This window comes from Calliphora vicina, chromosome 5 (assembly GCF_958450345.1).
Source record: "Calliphora vicina chromosome 5, idCalVici1.1, whole genome shotgun sequence".
NCBI lineage: Eukaryota > Metazoa > Arthropoda > Insecta > Diptera > Calliphoridae > Calliphora > Calliphora vicina.
This window is the reverse complement of record NC_088784.1, coordinates 16,451,215-16,474,460: the sequence shown is the minus strand read 5'-3', so window position 1 is coordinate 16,474,460 and position 23,246 is coordinate 16,451,215. Positions and strand designations below refer to the sequence as shown.

General features: G+C 33.9%; 1 protein-coding gene across 1 annotated transcript; it reads right to left on the bottom strand.

Annotated features, from left to right (window-relative positions):
- Positions 1 to 16,578: 16,578 nt before the first annotated feature.
- On the bottom strand, positions 16,579 to 22,460 carry LOC135962439 (uncharacterized). The gene is made up of 4 exons (XM_065514365.1): positions 22,370 to 22,460; positions 17,295 to 17,479; positions 17,054 to 17,238; positions 16,579 to 16,987 (listed from the first exon to the last, which is right to left on the bottom strand). The coding sequence occupies exons 1-4, from the start codon at positions 22,374 to 22,376 to the stop codon at positions 16,579 to 16,581; spliced, it is 786 nt and encodes a 261-aa protein (XP_065370437.1). The 5' UTR covers positions 22,377 to 22,460.
- Between the last annotated feature and the right edge of the window lie 786 nt (positions 22,461 to 23,246).

Genomic DNA, 23,246 nt, shown 5'->3' with positions numbered 1-23,246 from the left:
TATTACCAACGGAATGACAAACTTATACAATATACCCATGTCAGTCATGGTGAAGGGTATAGAAAAGGATGTGCGATGTCCTGTATATGTTTGTAGCAGAGTTTGAAAGTGCTTGTTATACGAATACTATTACTTAACAACAATTGCTTGTATGTCCTTCTTTATCCTGCTGATTTTGTATAATAACTCTTGATTTAAAAACATTTCTGTACAGGTTAGCAAAATTTACTTTTTTTGTGAATTTTTAGTTTTGGACTAGTTATTCTAAACTATTTTTAAATAAAACACAAGCTAAATATGAAATGAAATTAAGGAAAAAAACTGTATAATTAATATCAGGCGTAAATTTTATGACACACTTTAGAAACTTTAAAACAACTTAATTATAAATTATTTTGTCTAAATTATGAGTTATTTATCTCAATTTTACAAAAATAATGATCTTTGACCTTTTCTTGGTTTGAAATATCGCTTTTAACCGCAATAAAGTACCTTTTTTTTAATTGTTCTTTGAAGTCCTTTAAATCCTAAGTATTAAGAGTATTACTTACACTTGATAGACATCAAAATAATAAATAATTATTTTTTTTTTTTTGCAGTTAATGATGGTTGTATTAATAAATATTTAAGGGGAATTTATAACATAATTAGCTCATTACTATGCAAAACATTAACGTTGTCATTCAAACGATAAAATTTTGATACTAAATCCTTGGAAACACACACACACACATACAATTTAATACAACCCGGGAAAAATATGGTGTAAAGAGACCTTCATAAAGGCCTTATTCTTTGTGTTATTCGTGACATACAGCCAGCAATGCTCGAAAAATGGACCCAAAATTAAGCTTCGTCAAGAACAATTTTGTAAGTTTTAAGAATTTTTATAAAATAATATATTTTCTTTAAACATTATATTTTGATTGAATATATTCTATATAAAAAAGCAATGAATTCAATGGTTTTGAGAAAAACTAGTATTTCTACTACTATTTTAAAATTAAAAATAAACATGTTTTTTCATTTAGTCTTATATATTAAAACATATTTAATATAATTTTTTTTGAAAATTACTACTTTTTGTTAAAAAGTAGTAGCTGATTTACTACTTTTTTGTTAAATTTTTATAAAAATAAATTTTCTTTAAATACAAAATTATAATTAAACATATTCTATATAAAAAAGTAATGAATTTCAAACTTTTCTAAAAAAGTAGTATTTCTACTACTATTTTCAAATCGCAAAATAATTAGGGTTATGCCAATATTCTTACATATTGAATAATTTCTATTATAAATTTTATAAAAATTTTTACTTTTTGTTAAAAAATAGTAGCAAATATTCTACTTTTTTTAAAAACTTGTATAATAAATATATTTTCCTTAAACATAAGATTTTGAGTAAACATATTTTATACAAAAATGTAAGGATTTCAATGCTTTTGTGAAAAAGTAGTATTTCTACTACTATTTTAAAATTGAAAAATAAATATGTTTTTCACTTAGTTTCATAATTAAAACATTTGTATTATACTCTTTTTTTAAAAATTACTACTTTTTGTTAAAAAGTAGTAGCTGATTTACTACTTTTTTGATGATTTTTTAATAAAAAAACATATTTTCTTTAAACATAAAATTATAAATAAACATATTCTATATAAAAAAGTAATGAATTCCAAACTTTTCTAAAAAAGTAGTATTTCTACTACTATTTTCAAATCGTAAAATAATTAGGGTTATGCAATTATTCTTACATATTGAATAATTTCTATTATAAATTTTATAAAAATTTTTACTTTATGTTAAAAAATAGTAGCAAATTTACTACTTTTTTTAAAAACTTAATAAAAAATATATTTTCCTTGAACATAAAATTTTGAGTAATTATAATCTATACAAAAATGTAAGGATTTCAATGGTTTTGAGAAAAAGTAGTATTTCTACTACTATTTTAAAATTGAAAATTAAGTATATGTTTTCACTTAGTCTTATAATTAAAACATTCTATTATACTTTTTTTTGGAAAATTATTACTTTTTGTTAAAAAGTAGTAGCTAATTTACTACTTTTTTGATGAATTTTTAAAAATAACCTATTTTCTTTAAACATAAAATTACAGCTAAACATATTCTATATAAAAAAGTAATGAATTCCAAACTTTTCTAAAAAAGTAGTATTTCTACTACTATTTTCAAATCGCAAAATAATTAGTATTATGCAATTATTCTTACATATTGAATAATTTCTATTATAAATTTTATGAAAATTTTTACTTTTTGTTAAAAAATAGTAGCAAATTTACTACTTTTTTTAAAAACTTGTATAAAAAATATATTTTCCTTAAACATAAAATTTTGAGTAATTATAATCTATACAAAAATGTAAGGATTTCAATGGTTTTGAGAAAAAGTAGTATTTCTACTACTATTTTAAAATTGAAAAATAAATATATGTTTTCACCTAGTCTTATAATTAAAACATTTCTATTATACTCTTTTTTAAAAATTACTACTTTTTGTTAAAAAGTAGTAGCTGATTTACTACTTTTTTGCTGAATTTTTATAAAAAACATATTTTCTTTAAACATAAAATTATAACTAAACATATTCTATATAAAAAAGTAATGAATTCCAAACTTTTCTAAAAAAGTAGTATTTCTACTACTATTTTCAAATCGCAAAATAATAAGAATTATGCAATTATTCTTACATATTGAATATTTCTATTATAAATTTTATAAAAAATACTACTTTTAAGGCCTAAAAAATGAAGACCTTGCCCAAACAGTTAACAGCCTTTACATACAAAGAAACACATACAAATTTTACCAAGTAACAGAGTCCTTTTAAGGATATACACATGTGTGTAGGTACTTGCTTATAATACCTTTCACAACAACCTTTAATCTCGCGGTTAATTTGTACACAACATAATTAAACTCAATTTAGAATGCAAAACTTTTTCGGTAAATGGTTTAATTTACCACCTTTAGAAAACAGTTCGCTGAGGTGTATTACTTAGAACAAGCAGAATTTAAATTTGTCCTTATTTATTACTGTCATGATTTTCCCTCATTAGCTGTTATAATGATATAATGTTTATGAAAGAGTTGAGAAAGGATTTTTTGTTATAGACTTTATTATCTAAACGTGTAAATGTGTAAATTTTTATAATTAAAATACCTATTAATTATAATGGTTACATACATTTTTAAATAACGTGTCAAGTTTCTAAACAATTATATATTCTAATCGAAAATGTTAATGAGTTGTTGTTTTATCAAATAAAAAGGACTTTATTAACAAGCTAGAATGTCGTAGTCAGTTCTACAACGTCATTGCAGAAGAGAAGGAATATTCTAATGCCGTCAGGAAGATATAGGTTCTTAATATTGAAGTCCTCAATTAATAGATAGTGGCAGCAGTTTTTCGAAAGTTAAGGAAATAAGTTTAGCATTCAATTTTCGTTGCACAAAAGTTCTCAAATTGTTTAGTTCTAATTCAATTCTAGTTCAGTTCTAGTTCAATTCTAGTTCAGTTCTAGTTCAGTTCTAGTTCAGTTCTAGTTCAGTTCTAGTTCAGTTCTAGTTCAGTTCTAGTTCAGTTCTAGTTCAGTTCTAGTTCAGTTCTAGTTCAGTTCTAGTTCAGTTCTAGTTCAGTTCTAGTTCAGTTCTAGTTCAGTTCTAGTTCAGTTCTAGTTCAGTTCTAGTTCAGTTCTAGTTCAGTTCTAGTTCAGTTCTAGTTCAGTTCTAGTTCAGTTCTAGTTTAGTTCTAGTTCAGTTCTAGTTCTAGTTCAGTTCTAGTTCAGTTCTAGTTCAGTTCTAGTTCAGTTCTAGTTCAGTTCTAGTTCAGTTCTAGTTCAGTTCTAGTTCAGTTCTAGTTTAGTTTTAGTTCAGTTCTAGTTCAGTTCTAGTTCAGTTCTAGTTCAGTTCTAGTTCAGTTCTAGTTCAGTTCTAGTTCAGTTCTAGTTCAGTTCTAGTTCAGTTCTAGTTCAGTTCTAGTTCAGTTCTAGTTCAGTTCTAGTTCAGTTCTAGTTCAGTTCTAGTTCAGTTCTAGTTCAGTTCTAGTTCAGTTCTAGTTCAGTTCTAGTTCAGTTCTAGTTCAGTTCTAGTTCAGTTCTAGTTCAGTTCTAGTTCAGTTCTAGTTCAGTTCAGTTCTAGTTCAGTTCTAGTTCAGTTCTAGTTCAGTTCTAGTTCAGTTCTAGTTCAGTTCTAGTTCAGTTCTAGTTCAGTTCTAGTTCAGTTCTAGTTCAGTTCTAGTTCAGTTCTAGTTCAGTTCTAGTTCAGTTCTAGTTCAGTTCTAGTTCAGTTCTAGTTCAGTTCTAGTTCAGTTCTAGTTCAGTTCTAGTTCAGTTCTAGTTCAGTTCTAGTTCAGTTCTAGTTCAGTTCTAGTTCAGTTCTAGTTCAGTTCTAGTTCAGTTCTAGTTCAGTTCTAGTTCAGTTCTAGTTCAGTTCTAGTTCAGTTCTAGTTCAGTTCTAGTTCAGTTCTAGTTCAGTTCTAGTTCAGTTCTAGTTCAGTTCTAGTTCAGTTCTAGTTCAGTTCTAGTTCAGTTCTAGTTCAGTTCTAGTTCAGTTCTAGTTCAGTTCTAGTTCAGTTCTAGTTCAGTTCTAGTTCAGTTCTAGTTCAGTTCTAGTTCAGTTCTAGTTCAGTTCTAGTTCAGTTCTAGTTCAGTTCTAGTTCAGTTCTAGTTCAGTTCTAGTTCAGTTCTAGTTCAGTTCTAGTTCAGTTCTAGTTCAGTTCTAGTTCAGTTCTAGTTCAGTTCTAGTTCAGTTCTAGTTCAGTTCTAGTTCAGTTCTAGTTCAGTTCTAGTTCAGTTCTAGTTCAGTTCTAGTTCAGTTCTAGTTCAGTTCTAGTTCAGTTCTAGTTCAGTTCTAGTTCAGTTCTAGTTCAGTTCTAGTTCAGTTCTAGTTCAGTTCTAGTTCAGTTCTAGTTCAGTTCTAGTTCAGTTCTAGTTCAGTTCTAGTTCAGTTCTAGTTCAGTTCTAGTTCAGTTCTAGTTCAGTTCTAGTTCAGTTCTAGTTCAGTTCTAGTTCAGTTCTAGTTCAGTTCTAGTTCAGTTCTAGTTCAGTTCTAGTTCAGTTCTAGTTCAGTTCTAGTTCAGTTCTAGTTCAGTTCTAGTTCAGTTCTAGTTCAGTTCTAGTTCAGTTCTAGTTCAGTTCTAGTTCAGTTCTAGTTCAGTTCTAGTTCAGTTCTAGTTCAGTTCTAGTTCAGTTCTAGTTCAGTTCTAGTTCAGTTCTAGTTCAGTTCTAGTTCAGTTCTAGTTCAGTTCTAGTTCAGTTCTAGTTCAGTTCTAGTTCAGTTCTAGTTCAGTTCTAGTTCAGTTCTAGTTCAGTTCTAGTTCAGTTCTAGTTCAGTTCTAGTTCAGTTCTAGTTCAGTTCTAGTTCAGTTCTAGTTCAGTTCTAGTTCAGTTCTAGTTCAGTTCTAGTTCAGTTCTAGTTCAGTTCTAGTTCAGTTCTAGTTCAGTTCTAGTTCAGTTCTAGTTCAGTTCTAGTTCAGTTCTAGTTCAGTTCTAGTTCAGTTCTAGTTCAGTTCTAGTTCAGTTCTAGTTCAGTTCTAGTTCAGTTCTAGTTCAGTTCTAGTTCAGTTCTAGTTCAGTTCTAGTTCAGTTCTAGTTCAGTTCTAGTTCAGTTCTAGTTCAGTTCTAGTTCAGTTCTAGTTCAGTTCTAGTTCAGTTCTAGTTCAGTTCTAGTTCAGTTCTAGTTCAGTTCTAGTTCAGTTCTAGTTCAGTTCTAGTTCAGTTCTAGTTCAGTTCTAGTTCAGTTCTAGTTCAGTTCTAGTTCAGTTCTAGTTCAGTTCTAGTTCAGTTCTAGTTCAGTTCTAGTTCAGTTCTAGTTCAGTTCTAGTTCAGTTCTAGTTCAGTTCTAGTTCAGTTCTAGTTCAGTTCTAGTTCAGTTCTAGTTCAGTTCTAGTTCAGTTCTAGTTCAGTTCTAGTTCAGTTCTAGTTCAGTTCTAGTTCAGTTCTAGTTCAGTTCTAGTTCAGTTCTAGTTCAGTTCTAGTTCAGTTCTAGTTCAGTTCTAGTTCAGTTCTAGTTCAGTTCTAGTTCAGTTCTAGTTCAGTTCTAGTTCAGTTCTAGTTCAGTTCTAGTTCAGTTCTAGTTCAGTTCTAGTTCAGTTCTAGTTCAGTTCTAGTTCAGTTCTAGTTCAGTTCTAGTTCAGTTCTAGTTCAGTTCTAGTTCAGTTCTAGTTCAGTTCTAGTTCAGTTCTAGTTCAGTTCTAGTTCAGTTCTAGTTCAGTTCTAGTTCAGTTCTAGTTCAGTTCTAGTTCAGTTCTAGTTCAGTTCTAGTTCAGTTCTAGTTCAGTTCTAGTTCAGTTCTAGTTCAGTTCTAGTTCAGTTCTAGTTCAGTTCTAGTTCAGTTCTAGTTCAGTTCTAGTTCAGTTCTAGTTCAGTTCTAGTTCAGTTCTAGTTCAGTTCTAGTTCAGTTCTAGTTCAGTTCTAGTTCAGTTCTAGTTCAGTTCTAGTTCAGTTCTAGTTCAGTTCTAGTTCAGTTCTATTTGGTTGTAAAACGCAACCATCTTCTAATTCCATTACAATTCCAATTCATTTCAAAAAAAGTTCTCCAATTGTTTTTATAACACTTCCCAGACAATCGTTATTTCTCTGTTCTTGGGGGCCAATAAAAACGTGTCATTTTAATTTTATTTCCATGAGCACTCCTTGTCTCCTCCTTTAAGTCTGTGCCTTCCTAGCAACTGTTTAATGGTCGTTTGCTTTTAACATGTGTGCGGTTACGAGATTTGTAAATCAAGTAGTTTTTCCTAAAAAGGTTTCCTGAGTTAGTGGTAAAAACTAAATTTCTATATGATGGTTTTTCAAAACCAAATACATACAAAACAAATGAAAATAAAAACATTAGAAGGTTTTTCTGGTTTCTGCAAACAATTTTCTTTTATTTTCCTGAAACAACAAACCATGTGAGTGATGTTAAGGTCATTGGGTGAGGAGATGGTCAAGTGAGTGAGAGGAGATTTATTTCCATAAACTCTGTGAACTTCATGTGCTTTAAAACAAATGAGAAATTTTAAATTTTCCTTTCAATATGAGGGGGGAATAAAGTTAAAATTTCCGGAATCCGAAACTTTTTTGTAAAAATTACAGAGATCATGACAGAATTTCTTTGAAAATCTTGTGGAATTTTAAAAAATTTTTAATTCATTTCCTGAGAGAGAGGCTTAATAGTTCATATCCTAATTTAATCCATTATTTGTTTTAAAAATCCTCACCTAACCCTCTCCATTCTCTATATTATGTTATTTTTACATTTCCGCTTTGTCACATCCTGATAGATATGTAACAAAAACAAAACAAAAAAAATACCCGGCCATAAGATTACTTTACAGTAACATGACTTTATCTACTGATGGAAATGCCAATTTACAACCATTGTGTAGTTGCTATAATAAAGCCATTGTTCCAACAATACAAAAAAACTCTACAAAATGTTGCAACTAGATTTATTCAACACATGCTGCATGCAACAAACGTAACAAACATTCAAATAAAAAAAAACAAAATGCTTACAAACTTAATTGTTCATTTGAATTGGTATTTCCGTTTTGTACATGAAACATTTTGTGTAAGTAAATCTTGGTTTAAAATTCAAAATATACCTTAAGGATTGAAGGGTAAATGTAAGGACATTACGATATTGTACAAGGTTTGCATGAAAAGCTTAAGAAAAGTTACTAAATACAGCAATAAAAGAGTATTTAGTAAAATGGGGTTTACAGGACGTATGATTGATATTAATTAAGGGGTATGTGTACATAAATCCCTATAACTCTGTTAATTTTAAGAGTATTTTGGTAAAATCAATTGCTATTGATTGCTAAGAGTTTTAGGCAATATTAAGGATAAGTTTTGTTGGTTTAGAGAACTTAACTACTGTTTTATGGTCTCTTAAAAATCTATATAAATATAAAATTGAAAAGTCTGAAACACAAATCTGTTATTCTTTAAGCTGGTGTTTATGAGGAGTATTTGGATAATATGAAATGTAAAATTTCTCAAGCATCAAATAAACGGCAAGAAATCAACTTCCGCGAGTTCTCCTGGATCTCATTTTAAGGACAGTGGCAATCAACGACTGAATATTAAAACAATCCTACCACAGCCTCTCATTATCAACTCGCCCTTATTGGAAACCCCTTTATAAACTTCCCTGCTAATAAAAAACTTTATAGCTACATATTCCTGCTCCTACTCTCCCACCGCATAAAGATTGTTGAAACAATTGTATCTTTTAATTTCGTTACAAGCACACAGAAACAACACCAGCTCATTCGCAGTCTTTGTGGACCCTTTAAAAAAATAAAGAAGGAACCAAAAAAACTCGAGAAAAAAATTTACGTTTTATTGTGGTTTTATTTTAAAAACAAACACATCCGCTTCCGTTAACTAAAAACAACAAACAACAACAGCAAAAATGGCTAACTGGATCTTATGCATCCTTTAAACGAATTTACACAAACAATAACATGCAAACACACACATATATTGGTTTATATTTGTGAGTGTGATATGTACATATGTAAAGGAGAAAATGACCAGTGGTGAGTTTGAAGGAGTGTTAGTAGTCAAACAGGATTTGATGTTTTTATTGAAAAGAGAGAAATCGGTTCTAGTTCAGGTTTCTAGTTCTGTTCTAGTTCTGTTCTAGTTCTGTTCTAGTTCTGTTCTAGTTCTGTTCTAGTTCTGTTCTAGTTCTGTTCTAGTTCTGTTCTAGTTCTGTTCTAGTTCTGTTCTAGTTCTGTTCTAGTTCAGTTCTAGTTCAGTTCTAGTTCTGTTCTAGTTCTGTTCTAGTTCTGTTCTAGTTCTGTTCTAGTTCTGTTCTAGTTCTGTTCTAGTTCTGTTCTAGTTCTGTTCTAGTTCTGTTCTGTTCTAGTTCTGTTCTAGTTCTAGTTCTGTTCTAGTTCTGTTCTAGTTCTGTTCTAGTTCTGTTCTAGTTCTGTTCTAGTTCTGTTCTAGTTCTGTTCTAGTTCTGTTCTAGTTCTGTTCTAGTTCTGTTCTAGTTCTGTTCTAGTTCTGTTCTAGTTCTGTTCTAGTTCTGTTCTAGTTCTAGTTCTGTTCTAGTTCTGTTCTAGTTCTGTTCTAGTTCTGTTCTAGTTCTGTTCTAGTTCTGTTCTAGTTCTGTTCTGTTCTAGTTCTGTTCTAGTTCTGTTCTAGTTCTGTTCTAGTTCTGTTCTAGTTCTGTTCTAGTTCTGTTCTAGTTCTGTTCTAGTTCTGTTCTAGTTCTGTTCTAGTTCTGTTCTAGTTCTGTTCTAGTTCTGTTCTAGTTCTGTTCTAGTTCTGTTCTAGTTCTGTTCTAGTTCTGTTCTAGTTCTGTTCTAGTTCTGTTCTAGTTCTGTTCTAGTTCTGTTCTAGTTCTGTTCTAGTTCTGTTCTAGTTCTGTTCTAGTTCTGTTCTAGTTCTGTTCTAGTTCTGTTCTAGTTCTGTTCTAGTTCTGTTCTAGTTCTGTTCTAGTTCTGTTCTAGTTCTGTTCTAGTTCTGTTCTAGTTCTGTTCTAGTTCTGTTCTAGTTCTGTTCTAGTTCTGTTCTAGTTCTGTTCTAGTTCTGTTCTAGTTCTGTTCTAGTTCTGTTCTAGTTCTGTTCTAGTTCTGTTCTAGTTCTGTTCTAGTTCTGTTCTAGTTCTGTTCTAGTTCTGTTCTAGTTCTGTTCTAGTTCTGTTCTAGTTCTGTTCTAGTTCTGTTCTAGTTCTGTTCTAGTTCTGTTCTAGTTCTGTTCTAGTTCTGTTCTAGTTCTGTTCTAGTTCTGTTCTAGTTCTGTTCTAGTTCTGTTCTAGTTCTGTTCTAGTTCTGTTCTAGTTCTGTTCTGTTCTAGTTCTGTTCTAGTTCTGTTCTAGTTCTGTTCTAGTTCTGTTCTAGTTCTGTTCTGTTCTAGTTCTGTTCTAGTTCTGTTCTAGTTCTGTTCTAGTTCTGTTCTAGTTCTGTTCTAGTTCTGTTCTAGTTCTGTTCTAGTTCTGTTCTAGTTCTGTTCTAGTTCTGTTCTAGTTCTGTTCTAGTTCTGTTCTAGTTCTGTTCTAGTTCTGTTCTAGTTCTGTTCTAGTTCTGTTCTAGTTCTGTTCTAGTTCTGTTCTAGTTCTGTTCTAGTTCTGTTCTAGTTCTGTTCTAGTTCTGTTCTAGTTCTGTTCTAGTTCTGTTCTAGTTCTGTTCTAGTTCTGTTCTAGTTCTGTTCTAGTTCTGTTCTAGTTCTGTTCTAGTTCTGTTCTAGTTCTGTTCTAGTTCTGTTCTAGTTCTGTTCTAGTTTTGTTCTAGTTCTGTTCTAGTTCTGTTCTAGTTCTGTTCTAGTTCTGTTCTAGTTCTGTTCTAGTTCTGTTCTAGTTCTGTTCTAGTTCTGTTCTAGTTCTGTTCTAGTTCTGTTCTAGTTCTGTTCTAGTTCTGTTCTAGTTCTGTTCTAGTTCTGTTCTAGTTCTGTTCTAGTTCTGTTCTAGTTCTGTTCTAGTTCTGTTCTAGTTCTGTTCTAGTTCTGTTCTAGTTCTGTTCTAGTTCTGTTCTAGTTCTGTTCTAGTTCTGTTCTAGTTCTAGTTCTAGTTCTGTTCTAGTTCTGTTCTAGATCTAGTTCAGGTTCTAGTTCAGGTTTTAGTTCAGGTTCTTGTTCAGGTTCTAGTTCAGTTTCACTCTTCTCCCTCCTTATTTAGTGTTCCACGAAAAGTTTGCCATCGTTGTTGACAACAACGATAACTAACAGTAAACACAAACAGCGAACGAACAAAAACAAAATTGCTCAATAATACAAACTTTTTTTCCGTTCTTTCCTTGTTGTTTTTAATCAACCCAAGTTTATCCTGGCCCAAAAACAAACCAAATAACAACAACATACACAATAGCAATATTTTGTATGCATTCGTATGTTTGTAGCTATTTGTTTGGGAAGCGGAATATGCAATGAAACACACACAATACTTTGAATTTATTATGCACAATCGCATCAAAAACTCATTTGTTGCCGGTTTAGCTGACTCGAGGAATGAAAGGAATATTCAACCTGTAAAATGCTCACACACGCTCACATTCTAATACTTACATACTTAAATAGAGCCGGCAGCACCATCATCACCACATTTATTCGTACTATTACAAGCATACACCAAACTATAAACACTTACTGTCGGCACAATGGGAACAATAGGAAAGGAAGGATAGAAGGAAACATAAATTGATTCACAAGTTGTCTAAATTTACATACTTGGAAGCAATGTCTTTAAAGCAGTGGACGGCACAAAAAATTACATTTTACGTTCTGTAATTAGGATCTTCACACCCATTGTGCGCTATTATACAAAACATTTGCACAATTTATGCTTGTTTAGAACAACATGTTTAAACTTGTTTAAAAGCGGTACGTGTGACAATACACATGTATTAGAATAATGCAACAAAGCCCACCTCTTCTTCACTCACTTTACTTTACACCACAATAACCATTAATTTACCAAAACATATGCAGGCTGTGGCTGTAGCTTTATTGCTGTTGCATACTTATTGCTGTTGTAAATGCTACGTACTACAGTTGCATACTTTTTGGCTGCAGCTTAGTTACAGTCATACAGCAAGCCAGCCAGGCAGTCACAGACATCATTTGGTATTTTACATTTCATTAAATTGTAACCTCTCACTCAATGATAATGACACACAAAACTTTTCCCCTGCAGCCACATTATTAGACCACAGGCATTTCCGAAAAATAAACTAAATTGTAAAAATAAAAACCTACAACAATAACTAAAAACCAACTACAACAACAACAACGTTAACTTTTGCTTAGAAGAATTATATTAAAAATATATGTATAGAAAGAGAGCGGGAATTATTATTACGTTTTAAGCATTAAAATGTATTTTTTTTGGGGGACATAAAATGGGGGAAATAAAAAGCACATTGGAGAGAAATGGTCAAAAACTCAACAAACTGTGAGAGTGTTGAGGATCATTGGATCATGCATTGTTTTTTATGCCTAAGTTGGATGATATTGGTGTGGACGACATGATGAGCCATTTAGCCCGTGACTCAATTCGTCAATTCGTTTTGGTGGTCCGAATAGATCGTTTAGATCTTGTGATAACACCAGAGCACATCTTCTTATGGGTTTATTTGATATATGCCAACAAGCCTACAACCTCTACTACATTGAAGAAGGAAATACAACGATGCCTCAAGGAAATTCAGAGTTCCAGATTCAGCTGGTTGATCAAGGAGGGCACAAGGAAACAATGGATGGATAATTTGAATAACTGGAACTTTCCCCGCATTGAAGAAGGAAATACGACGATGCCTCAAGGAAATTCAGACACATTGTCATGGAAAATTTCGACAAAAGACTTCCAGATTCGGCTGGTTGATCAAGGGGGACAAAGGGAAACGATGGATGGATAATTTGAAATACTGTAACTTTCCCCGCATTGAAGAAGGAAATACAACGATGCCTCAAGGAAATTCAGACATATTGTCATGGACAATTTCGACAAAAGGCTTCCAGATTCGGCTGGTTGATCAAGGAGGACAAAAGGAAACGATGAATGGATAATTTGAATAACTTAAACTTTCCCCGCATTGAAGAAGGAAATACGACGATGCCTCAAGGAAATTCAGACGCATTGTCATGGACAATTTCGACAAAAGAGTTCCAGATTCGGCTGGTTGATCAAGGAGGACCAAAGAAAACGATGGATAATTTGAATAACTCAAGGAAATTCAGACACATTGACATGGAAAATTTCGACAAAAGAGTTCCAAATTCAGCTGATTGATCAAGGAGGACAAAAGGAAACAATGGATGGATAATTTGAATAACTGGAACTTTCCCCGCATTGAAGAAGGACATACGACGATGCATCAAGGAAATTCAGACACATTGTCATGGAAAATTTCAACAAAGGAGTTCCAAATTCAGCTGCATGATCAAGGAGGACAAAAGAAAACGATGGATGGATAATTTGAATAACTGGAACTTTCCCCGCATTGAAGAAGGAAATACTACGATACCTCATGAAAATTCAGACAAATTGTCATGGAAAATTGCGACAAAAGACTTCCAGATTCAGCTGGTTGATCAAGGAGGACAAAAGGAAACGATGGATGGATAATTTGAATAACTGGAACTTGAGTCAGACACTCAGATCTCTCCCTCACGAAAATGGGTGTTAGAGTCGCGGTCCAGTTTCCCTCCTTATACAGTATGCGGGAGTTTTTGGCGGAAGTTTATGGAGAGAGAAGGACAGACAGAAACGATGGATGGATAATTTGAATTACTGAAACTTTCCCCGTATTGAAGAAGGAATTTCGACGATGCCTCAAGGAAATACAGACACATTGTCATGGAAAATTTCGACAAAAGACTTCCAGATTCGGCTGGTTGATCAAGGAGGACAAAAGAAAACGATGGATGGATAATTTGAATAACTGGAACTTTCCCCGTATTGAAGAAGGAAATACGACGATGCATCAAGGAAATTCAGACACATTGTCATGGAAAATTTCGACAAGAGTTCCAGATTCAGCTGGTTGATCAAGGAGGACAAAAGAAAACGATGGATGGATAATTTGAATAGCTGGAACTTTCCCCGCATTGAAGAAGGAAATACAACGATGCAGACAGTCACATCTCTCTCACGAAGAAGAATGATAGAGTTGAGATTCAGTTTGCCGAAACCACCATTTCCGACCTTAAACAGTGCGATGGTTGTTGACGGAAGTTCATTAAGAGATAAGGTGAAACAATGATTTGTTTGTAAACTTATCATATTTCTACTCACTGATGAACTACAACTTTCCTTGCCCATAGAAATTTCCCACTTGGGAAATTGGAATTGAGAAGCTCCACTCCTTGATGTTATGCTTCAAGGGAAAATATGGGAGTGAAACCGGGGTCTCTTTAATTTTTTTAAATTCTCTGCTCACTAGAGTTCCTTATCTAGTACCATGGGGATCCATTGGCACCAGGACTTGCCCGGTTGGAGGATTGCTGAGGTCACTTCGGCTGTAGTTTGAGACCCAAAGCGCGAAGAAGATCGTTGGTTTAAAGACTGATATTTGTGCTAGTGGCAAATTTTGGGCCACCAATTGTATCTTACTAGGTGCGGTTAGCCGAAGCAACAGAGCCCTTGGAAATAGCAGATATCAATTGGAACTGAGCTCAGGAAACGTATTAGGGTGGTGATATTCATGTTATACTGATCGTTGTTTCTCGGTCGATGTCACACACACACACTTTGACATTTATTGGCCGGAGCTTTCGAAGTCAGAAGAAAATACATGGGACTGGTTTACCTGGTCGGATGTTGCTGCTTTGATAATTGTCCTGGACTTGCTAATTGACTAGCTAGCTGTGGATGGCAGTAATTAGATAGCCAAAGCTCTCGAGCAAGGGGTTTGTGCCTTGATCTGTGCAGTTAATTTACAAGAAGTTGTCAACTGTGTGTTCCTTGCAAGTCACACAATGGCGATGATAGACGCATTGATTCTATTCAGTGTTGAGAGCACCGTAAGGTTGGGCCATCATGTCAGATACCCACGCAAACCTTGGACACATTACTTAACAAAATTTGCCGAGGTTATGAAAAATGCCAAGCCTCACAATATGGTATTTCCGTGCTGATGCTGAAGAACCTTGATGAGTCGTTAGTTGAGTTTATGAAAAAGATGCTGAACCTCAAGAGCCTAATTATACCCTAATGTCTGGAAAATCCGATCCAGAAAGTATCTTAAAGGCCATTTTCCTCCAGTTGTGAAAACACTCGAGGTTCTCCCACGCAAATCTTAGCTACATTTCCCAGCAAAATTACCGAGGTTATGAAAAATTTCAAGCCTCACAAGACGGAATTTCCATGCTGATGCTGAAGAACCTTGATGAGATGGTAGTTGAGTTTATGACAAAGATGCTAGACCTTTTCATCAAGAGCCTAATTATACCCTAATGTCTGGAAAATGCGATCCAGGGAGTATCGTGAAGCCTGATTTACTCCAGTTGCGAAAACACTCAAGGTTCTTCTCCTCCCTACAGTGACACCACACCTTACAGTGGCTCATCACCAGCAGGATTCCGGAAAATGAATGCCACAACATTAACAGCCATAGCATTTACGTTAAGTTATCTTCAAGATGGTGGGTGCAAAACTCCGTGACTTTTTCAATAAAAAATTATTGAGCTCTATGAACGTTTTCCAACGTTTCTCCAATATTTGTTTGACTTCCAAAAAATGAATATTTTTAGTGGCTTTGAAATCACTTCGTTTCTCTTTCCGCCAAGTTATTTCTTCTTCAGTTTTGGAAACAAGAAATAGTCACTTGGGTCTAAATAGCATAATTCATGGATTTTAGCATTGGAAACTGCACAAGTGCGAATCTTTTGTGCACCCGATTGTGAACAAAGCGCACTTTGAAATCACATTTCTTCTTTAGTTTTGGAAACAAGAAATAGTAACTTGCGGCTAAATCCGGAGAATAGGGCGGAAGAGGGAGCATTTCGTAGCATAATTCATGGATTTTAGCCTTGGAAACTGCACAAATGTGAACCTTTTGTGTACCCGATTGCAAATAAAGCGCACTTTGAAATCACTGAGCCATGTGAGATGGATATGGCTTCCAAAATCTCTTGTACTTTCAATCGCCGAATGGTCAACACCATGGTGATTTTTTTCAATTGTTTCGGTTGTGTAGACCTCAACTGGGAGTCCAGAAAGTTCGACATCTTCCGTGCTTGTACGGCCACAACGAAATTCTGTAAACCAATTTTTTACCATTGAAATTGATGGTGCAGAGTTTCCAAAGTATTTATCAAGCTTAGCCTTTATTTGAGTGATGATTTCTTGTTGCAAAAAAATAATGCACTTTTTCCAATTTCTCCTCAACTCACGATGAAGTCTGCTATTAATGGCTGTCAAACACAAACTACAAGCTGCGCCATTTAGTTTGTGTTTGACAGCCATTAATAGCAGACTTCCTTCCTCGTGATTTTGACAGGAGTCAATTGACAGATGCCTGTTGGCTGGCACATGGAGTTGTCCTTTTAGTTATCAGACGGGAAATTCAAAAAGTCATGGACTTGTTGACCCGGCCTCGCTCTTTTACGATTCGGAAGCAATTAGTTTTCTATAAGAGACAAAAAATTAAGACCTTTTTTTTAGACCCGAGGCGAGCGTCTTTGGAAGTCCGCCCACTAGCCCTCATTCCAACTACAAACCCATGGAAATACAAATCAACTCAAAAACACCTCACCAACAACCAAGAGCAATTTCATTAGAATATCTCCAATTGTTCACGAGCAAACGAATTCTTTCCAAAATAATAAGTTTCAAAATCACGGTGCACTGTTCAAATTAAATTCCGTATTGAAAATTGAATATGGCTTTTCAACGCATGCACGCACATGCATGCACACGCCTTCCTAGGAATAATATTAAGCATTTTTCATTTAGCTGTGTTGCTTGTTCAATATTTATTTCGAATATATTTTTGGAGGTTATTAAACAAACATTGGACAACAATAGAAAATATCCACACACCAAACAAATGGCTGCCAATTTGCTCTAACAAAATCCATAACGGTATAAAAACAGTTTTTTTTGGACGTTTCTTTGAGCTTTTCACATGTACATGGCCAAATAATTTTCCTTGTTAATTTTAAATTTCAATATTTTGGTCGTTATTAATTGAGTGGCCGCCGTGGTGCCATGATGGTCATGATAGAAACCACAATAGCGCACCAAACGATAGGGCAACAGAAATCGGCGCAAACGCAAACGTTGCACTTCAGTTGAGGAGCAGGTTTTAAGTTTCTGCTCGATTTTATGTAGACAAGGGCGGCATAAATCCAAGTCCTCTTCATAATTACGCCAATAGTCCCCCTGGGGTACTTGTTCACATTTATGGCAGTGAGCATTATTAAGGGGAGAGCAAATGATTTGTACTTCGGGGGTAATTTTGCGTTGTCTGCCAAAGGCTGAGCTTATGTGGAGTTGTTTTCGAGTTTTATGATGGCTATAGGTGTTGGGTCTGTAATATAAAGAAGGGGGTTAGGTATTAAGGTTTCCTTTAATTTTGAAGCATTTTTTGTATTACGCTGGTGTTAGAAACTTATGTTTCTGTGATCTCTGGGCTCCCACATTAAACGGCTTAAAGGCTTTTCTTTCTTTGATTTTAATTTCCACATCATAGGTACCCACACAGGGATTGTTAGAGGTTTCTGCGGCTGGTAACCGTAATAATTTGCTAGCAAAGGCGGTGTAACCCAATTTAGAGGGGTACTGTTAAGTAGATTTGTTTAGTATTCAAAAATTTTATTAATTTTTCTTTATTTTACCTTAATTTCCATATGATCTCTTTCATCTACCCGGGCCATGGGTCCAGGACTTAGAAATACATCTCCTTGATGTTGTCTCATAAATGAGGTTAAACAGGGTCCTTGTAGAGGCAATGTTTCACGCTCCATGCCAGAGCCAAAGGCCACACGAGGAATTTGCGGAGGTTTAACAACATAATTAAAGCCTGGGGGGAAATATATAGAAAGATTTGTCAATGTTAGCTTGTTTTTAATTGAAATCAAAAGGAGACTCTTGGAAAATGTGGGAGTTTTTGTATTATTGTCCTAGAATACACTTTTTCCTTTACTTTTCTTGCAAATTTATAGACTTTTTTAAGCCTCTAATTCGGAATCATGAACAGAAAACAATTCTCCAAAAACCCTCAAATTTTTTTTTTTTGAAAAACCGAGATTTTCATAAACATTTTATTAGTAATTATATGGTTCGTGTTTCTGAATCAGAACTCCAATATTTTCTGAACATAGAACTGTGGTTTTCACTCATACTTCTCTCTTTAGCCCTGGTTCTTATTAGTTGATTCTCTTTACGCTGCAAACGTATTTTAGCTCTTTGTTCTCTGGAGATTTTCTTCAAAAACATAGCTGGGTAAAGGCCTATGCTTTCAGTGGAAGGAACTAAAAACAACTAAATACCAACCATTGAAAAAAGGAAAATTTGTATTCTCCACAAAATTCAATATGTCTTTAAACATGTAACTAATTTTCCATGGAATTTCATTGTAAAGGGAGTTCCAAAATTTAGGCAAGATTTGAAATAAACAGAAAAAAAAATTGGTACTCAAAATAATCACATGTATGAATGTTGTTTTTGCTTTCACATACAGCCCAATTAAGAATAAAAAATTCCGCGGGAGTTTGTTCCCCGGGAGATTTTTCCCATTGAATTTGAATAGGAAAAATGAGAAAAGGGAAAAAACTCCCACGGAATTTTTATTCATAACTAGCTGACCCGGTGCCCTTCGCCATCCCAATTAGAAGAATGAAATAGTACTATTAAGTCTACCGCTCACTCGGTTCCATATAAGCTTTATTTCAGGTTTCTAAATTCATTGGTGAAGAAATTACTAAAATTACCATTCGAATATTGAAATAGTACCAAAAAGTCTACCCCTAGAATCCTAACTCACTTAGGACCATATATGTTTAATTTCATGTTTCTAAGTCCATAGAAATTTCAAAAAAGTTCCATTAGATTAATGAAAAAGTATCATGAAGTATCCCCTTGAATTTTCACTCACTTAGGACCATATATACTTGTAGTTTCCCACTCACTCGGTTCCATATAAGCTTTATTTCAGGTTTCTAGGTTCATTGGTGAAGAAATTACAAAAAGTACCATTAGAATAAATAAAAAGTACCAAAAAGTCTCCCCCCTAGAATTCTCACTCACTTAGGACCATGTATGCTTAATTTCATGTTTCTAAGTCCATTATTATAGAAAATTAAAAAAGTACCGCTTGAATTTTCACTCAATTAGGACCATATACGCTTAATTTCATATCCATTATAATAGAAAATTCAAAAAGTACCATTAGAATATTGAAAAAGTATCAAAAAGCAGCCACTTGTGGATTCCCACCCACTCCCGCCCATGTAAGCTTTATTTCATGTTTCTAAATTCATTGGTGAAGAAATTACAAAAAGTACCATTCGAATAAAGAAAAAGTACCAAAAAGTCTCCCCCTAGAATTCTCACTCACTTAGGACCATGTATGCTTAATTTCATGTTTATAAGTCCATTGTAATATAAAATTCAAAAAGTACCATTAAAAGAATGAAAAAGTACCTATAATTCAGTTCTCACATTTTGGTACCTAAATATAATCCCTTAAATCTAACACTAACTTCACTCAAATACATATCAGCTAAATTTAATGTCGATAAGTGAAATAATTTAAAATATTAAAAAAAGTACCATTAGGAGAAAAGTACCAATTTCACTTTTCCTCCTTGAACACCCCTCAAGTTTGAAATTTAAAAATATTTCATTTTGCAAAAGTTGTTTATGCTACAGACATGTCTCAATCGATTAAAATCTGTGTTAATGTGCCCAATAATAAATATGTTTTAAAAAAAAGTACCAAACTGTTTACCCGGATTTGGCCTAAAATACACCATGGCACTCAAGTTCCAAATAACAACCTGTTAGTTAATTTTTGTATGAATCCAGGAATCAATGTTAAAAACATTATCAAAATCGTCTTAATAATTTGCAATAAAATTTATTTTCCCGATTTTATACCCTTTTTGGTACCTTTTTTTATCCCCATTACGGTGGTAAAAATATTATTAAAATAATTTTCTGTATCGTGGTGGAAGCTCATAGTAAAATATTCGTATGGCTATGCCAAATTACAGAAAAACATATTTTATGAAAAAGTACCAAAAATAAACACAATTTTTATACCTTAAGGGTTCGAATTTCCAAAAAGTACCAAACTTATATTTTTTATTTTTTGTTAATTAAAGAATACGATTTAAATTTTGTTTCTATGTTTATTGGTTTAAAAGATACATAGGGTGCCAAAAAAGTACCAAAATACAGTTTTTACCCGTTTTCTCCCCTAAAAGGTTCGAATTTCGAAAAAGTACAAAACACCTGTTAGCTTATTTTTTAAATGGAGTAACATGCAATTTCAAGGTTTTTTGTAGCTTTATTAGTTTTGAAGATATAAGATTACCGGATTTACCCGTTTTTACCCCCTAAACGTTCGAATTTCCAAAAATCCCTTCTTAGTGGATCGTTTTGGGGAGGTAGGAACCCACAGTTAAAATTTCATGATTCTAGCTTCAGTCGTTTGGGCTGTGGGATGATGAATCAGTCAGTCAGTCAGTAACGTTACTCTTTTATATATATAGATTGGGCTGATAGTTTTCCTACTAATACATTCTCACCACTTTGGTTTTTGACAACTGAGTTAGGTCTTTTAGAGGGGAGTTTCCGATCTATGTGTATTTATCTATGGTTAAGAGCATCCAAAAAAAAATCCCATATACGAGTGTTGTTGCTTTTGACAATTGAGTTAGGTTTTCGACAGGAGAGTTGCCGATCAATGGTTGAGAGTTTTAGCACTTAACATCTGAATTTACTTAGAAAATTTAGTTGTTTTTCAATAGATTGTTGCTTTTGACAACTGAGTTAGGTCTTCGACAGGAGAGTTGCCGACCAATGGTTGAGAGTTTTAGCACTTAACATCTGAATTTACTTAGAAAATTTAGTTGTTTTTCAATAGATTGTTATTTTTTTTATTTAATCAGAAAGTACATAGGATTGGTTTATATTATGGGAAGAGCTTATTGGCTAAATGGTCTCCACGATTTAGCTGTTGTTGTTGTTGTAGCAGCGTGAACAATTTTACAATATTTATTTTGGGAATTCTGCAGTATCAAGTCTAAGAAATTGTGCTACTTCTGCTGGATGGGTCCATAACGATCCAATGGATCCTGCACATACCTCTCTATGATCTCCTCGTATTTTCTAAGGTCCTGTCTGACATGCCTCGGCGGAGACTCCAACTGTGTGATGTTAAAGTTTGGATGACTCCTCCGGTGGCATCCCAGAAGGGACTGTGGCATCAGCATGACGTTATGCTACGATCCAATGGATCCTGCACATACCTCTGTATGATCTCCTCGTATTTTCTAAGGTCCTGTCTGTCATGCCTCGGCGGAGACTCCAACTGTGTGATGTTAAAGTTTGGATGACTCATCCGATGACATCCCAGAAGGAACTGTTGCGTCAGCATGCATAATGTCATGCTGAAATGGAACTGTTGCGTCAGCATGCATAATGTCCTTGACCGGTAGAACCTTAGCTTCCTCGTTGAAGGTGGTGTTCGGAAGTAATTTGAAGGCAGCCTGTGACGGTCCTTAAGGCTGCATTTTGACAGCTTTGAATATTTCTCCACTGAGGATCACTTAACGTGGGCGACCACACTGGAGCAGCATAGTTAACCATTGACCGGCCAATCATTTTGTAGGTTGCTAGCAAGGTTTCCTTGTTCATACCCCAAGTAGTGCCGGCTAGTGCCCTGAGGACCTTGTTCCTATTTCGCAGTTTATGAGTGATTGCAGTGGCGTGTGCTGAGGAGGTAAAAAAAGGCTATCACTTAACGAAGGCGACCACACTGGAGCAGCATAGTTAACCATTGACCGGCCAATCGTCTTGTTGGTTGCTAGCAAGGTTTCTTTGTCCATACCCCAGGTGCTGGCGGCTAGTGCCTTGAGGACCTTGTTCCTATTTCGCAGTTTATGGTAAAAAGGCTATCAAAAGTGACAACCAAGATTTTCGGGTGGTTCACTGTCAGAATTTCTACGCCGTCGACCATGATGCCTAAGTTGAGTTTTACCTCCTTCGTGCAGGTGGTGAAGAGTGTTGCCGATGACTTCGTTGCTGATAGCTGTAGGATACGTGATGCCTAAGTTGAGTTTTACCTCCTTCGTGCAGGTGGTGAAGAGTGTTTCCGATGACTTTGTTGCTGATAGCTGTAGGTTACGTGCAGTGAAGAAATTGTGCAACCCAGCAACAACAACAACTATTTAGTTGTTACATACGCCCGCTTTTGTCTAAAACTTTTCAGGACCATTTTGCATAAATCTGGGTCAGCATTTTGGGACCATTTTCCATAAATCTGGCTAAATTTCATTGATCCAGCGTTAAATATCCTGCTTCAATTCAAAGTTGTTTAGGGACTTGTTCGCCAAAACCTTTACCTTCAAATAACCCCTTAAAAAGAAACCTAAAGCTGTTAAATCACACTATCCAGGCTGCCACAACTGAAACCCAAATCAGGAAATTTCTCAAATCTTGAGAGAATATTGCAACACCCTTTATTTGCAATACATATATTTGCCATAAACTTATAATAAATATTCAATAACAAATTGAACAGTTCAATAACACGCACGCACTTGTTCTAAATTTGACACGCACTCTCTACTTCATTTTCATATAAAAACTCTGCCAATCTAATATTTATTATACATTTCAATAATAATAATAAATCAATAATTTGTAAACACAATACAGCTAAAAATATTTTATATTTACACACCTTCCATTAACTATAAAGATTTCTAAAATAAATTTGATTTAGAAAAATCTGCTTCAATATTTGCTTTATTTCCTTTGACAGCCACTTTCTATGGCAAATAAATAAAAATATGAACTACATATTTATTAATGTATTTCTTTTGAGTTTATGTTAAAATGACAATTTTATCACTTAAATTTCTTACTTTTTGTTTATTTTGTTAGTTTTAATTAGTTTTTTTGCAACAGAAGGAAAGCAAGAAATCTACATATTTTTGTAAACAAACCAACTTTAAAAACAATTTGAAAAATATTTCATTGCATACTTTTAGGCAGTTTAAAAAAAATATATAAACAACCGTTATACAAATATAAATAATGCGAGTACAGCAGAAGAAGACAAACAGGGGCGTGTTAAGAAAAAAGTAAAGTGAAAGAAATAAAACTGTAATAGGAGATCACTATTTAGAACAAAAGAAAAACATGCGATCTAGGCATAAAAGAAATTAAAATAATTTTGTATAATATAATTAAAAAAGGCGCAATACATTTATTTTAAAATTTTATTTTTGGGTGTACGGGTGCGGGATTTTTTAAAATGTTTAGCTTTTATTTTGAAACATTTGTACAATATAAATTTATTCAAAGTATTGGCCATTGTTAGCTATGACCTTTTCCCATCTTTCTGGCAAAATATGGATTCCGAGCCAAATGAACTGCTCATCTTTTGTGGCCAAAAACGAATCAAGCCAATATCAGGTACTCTGTTCTAAAGTGAAGCGTATCCCAGATAGAGTGTTCTTTATTGATCGGGGACGGAGCATGGAGTTGTTACAATTTTTATACACTTCACCTTCGTGATAAGGGTATGTATATATAAGTTTGTCATTCCGTTTGTA

Coding starts and splice junctions, on each gene's coding strand:
- LOC135962439 (XM_065514365.1), bottom strand. Junction 17,239..17,294: donor GAGATCATATGGAAATTAAG/GTAAAATAAAGA, acceptor TCTACTTAACAG/TACCCCTCTAAATTGGGTTA. Junction 16,988..17,053: donor CATAAGTTTCTAACACCAGC/GTAATACAAAAA, acceptor TTTATATTACAG/ACCCAACACCTATAGCCATC.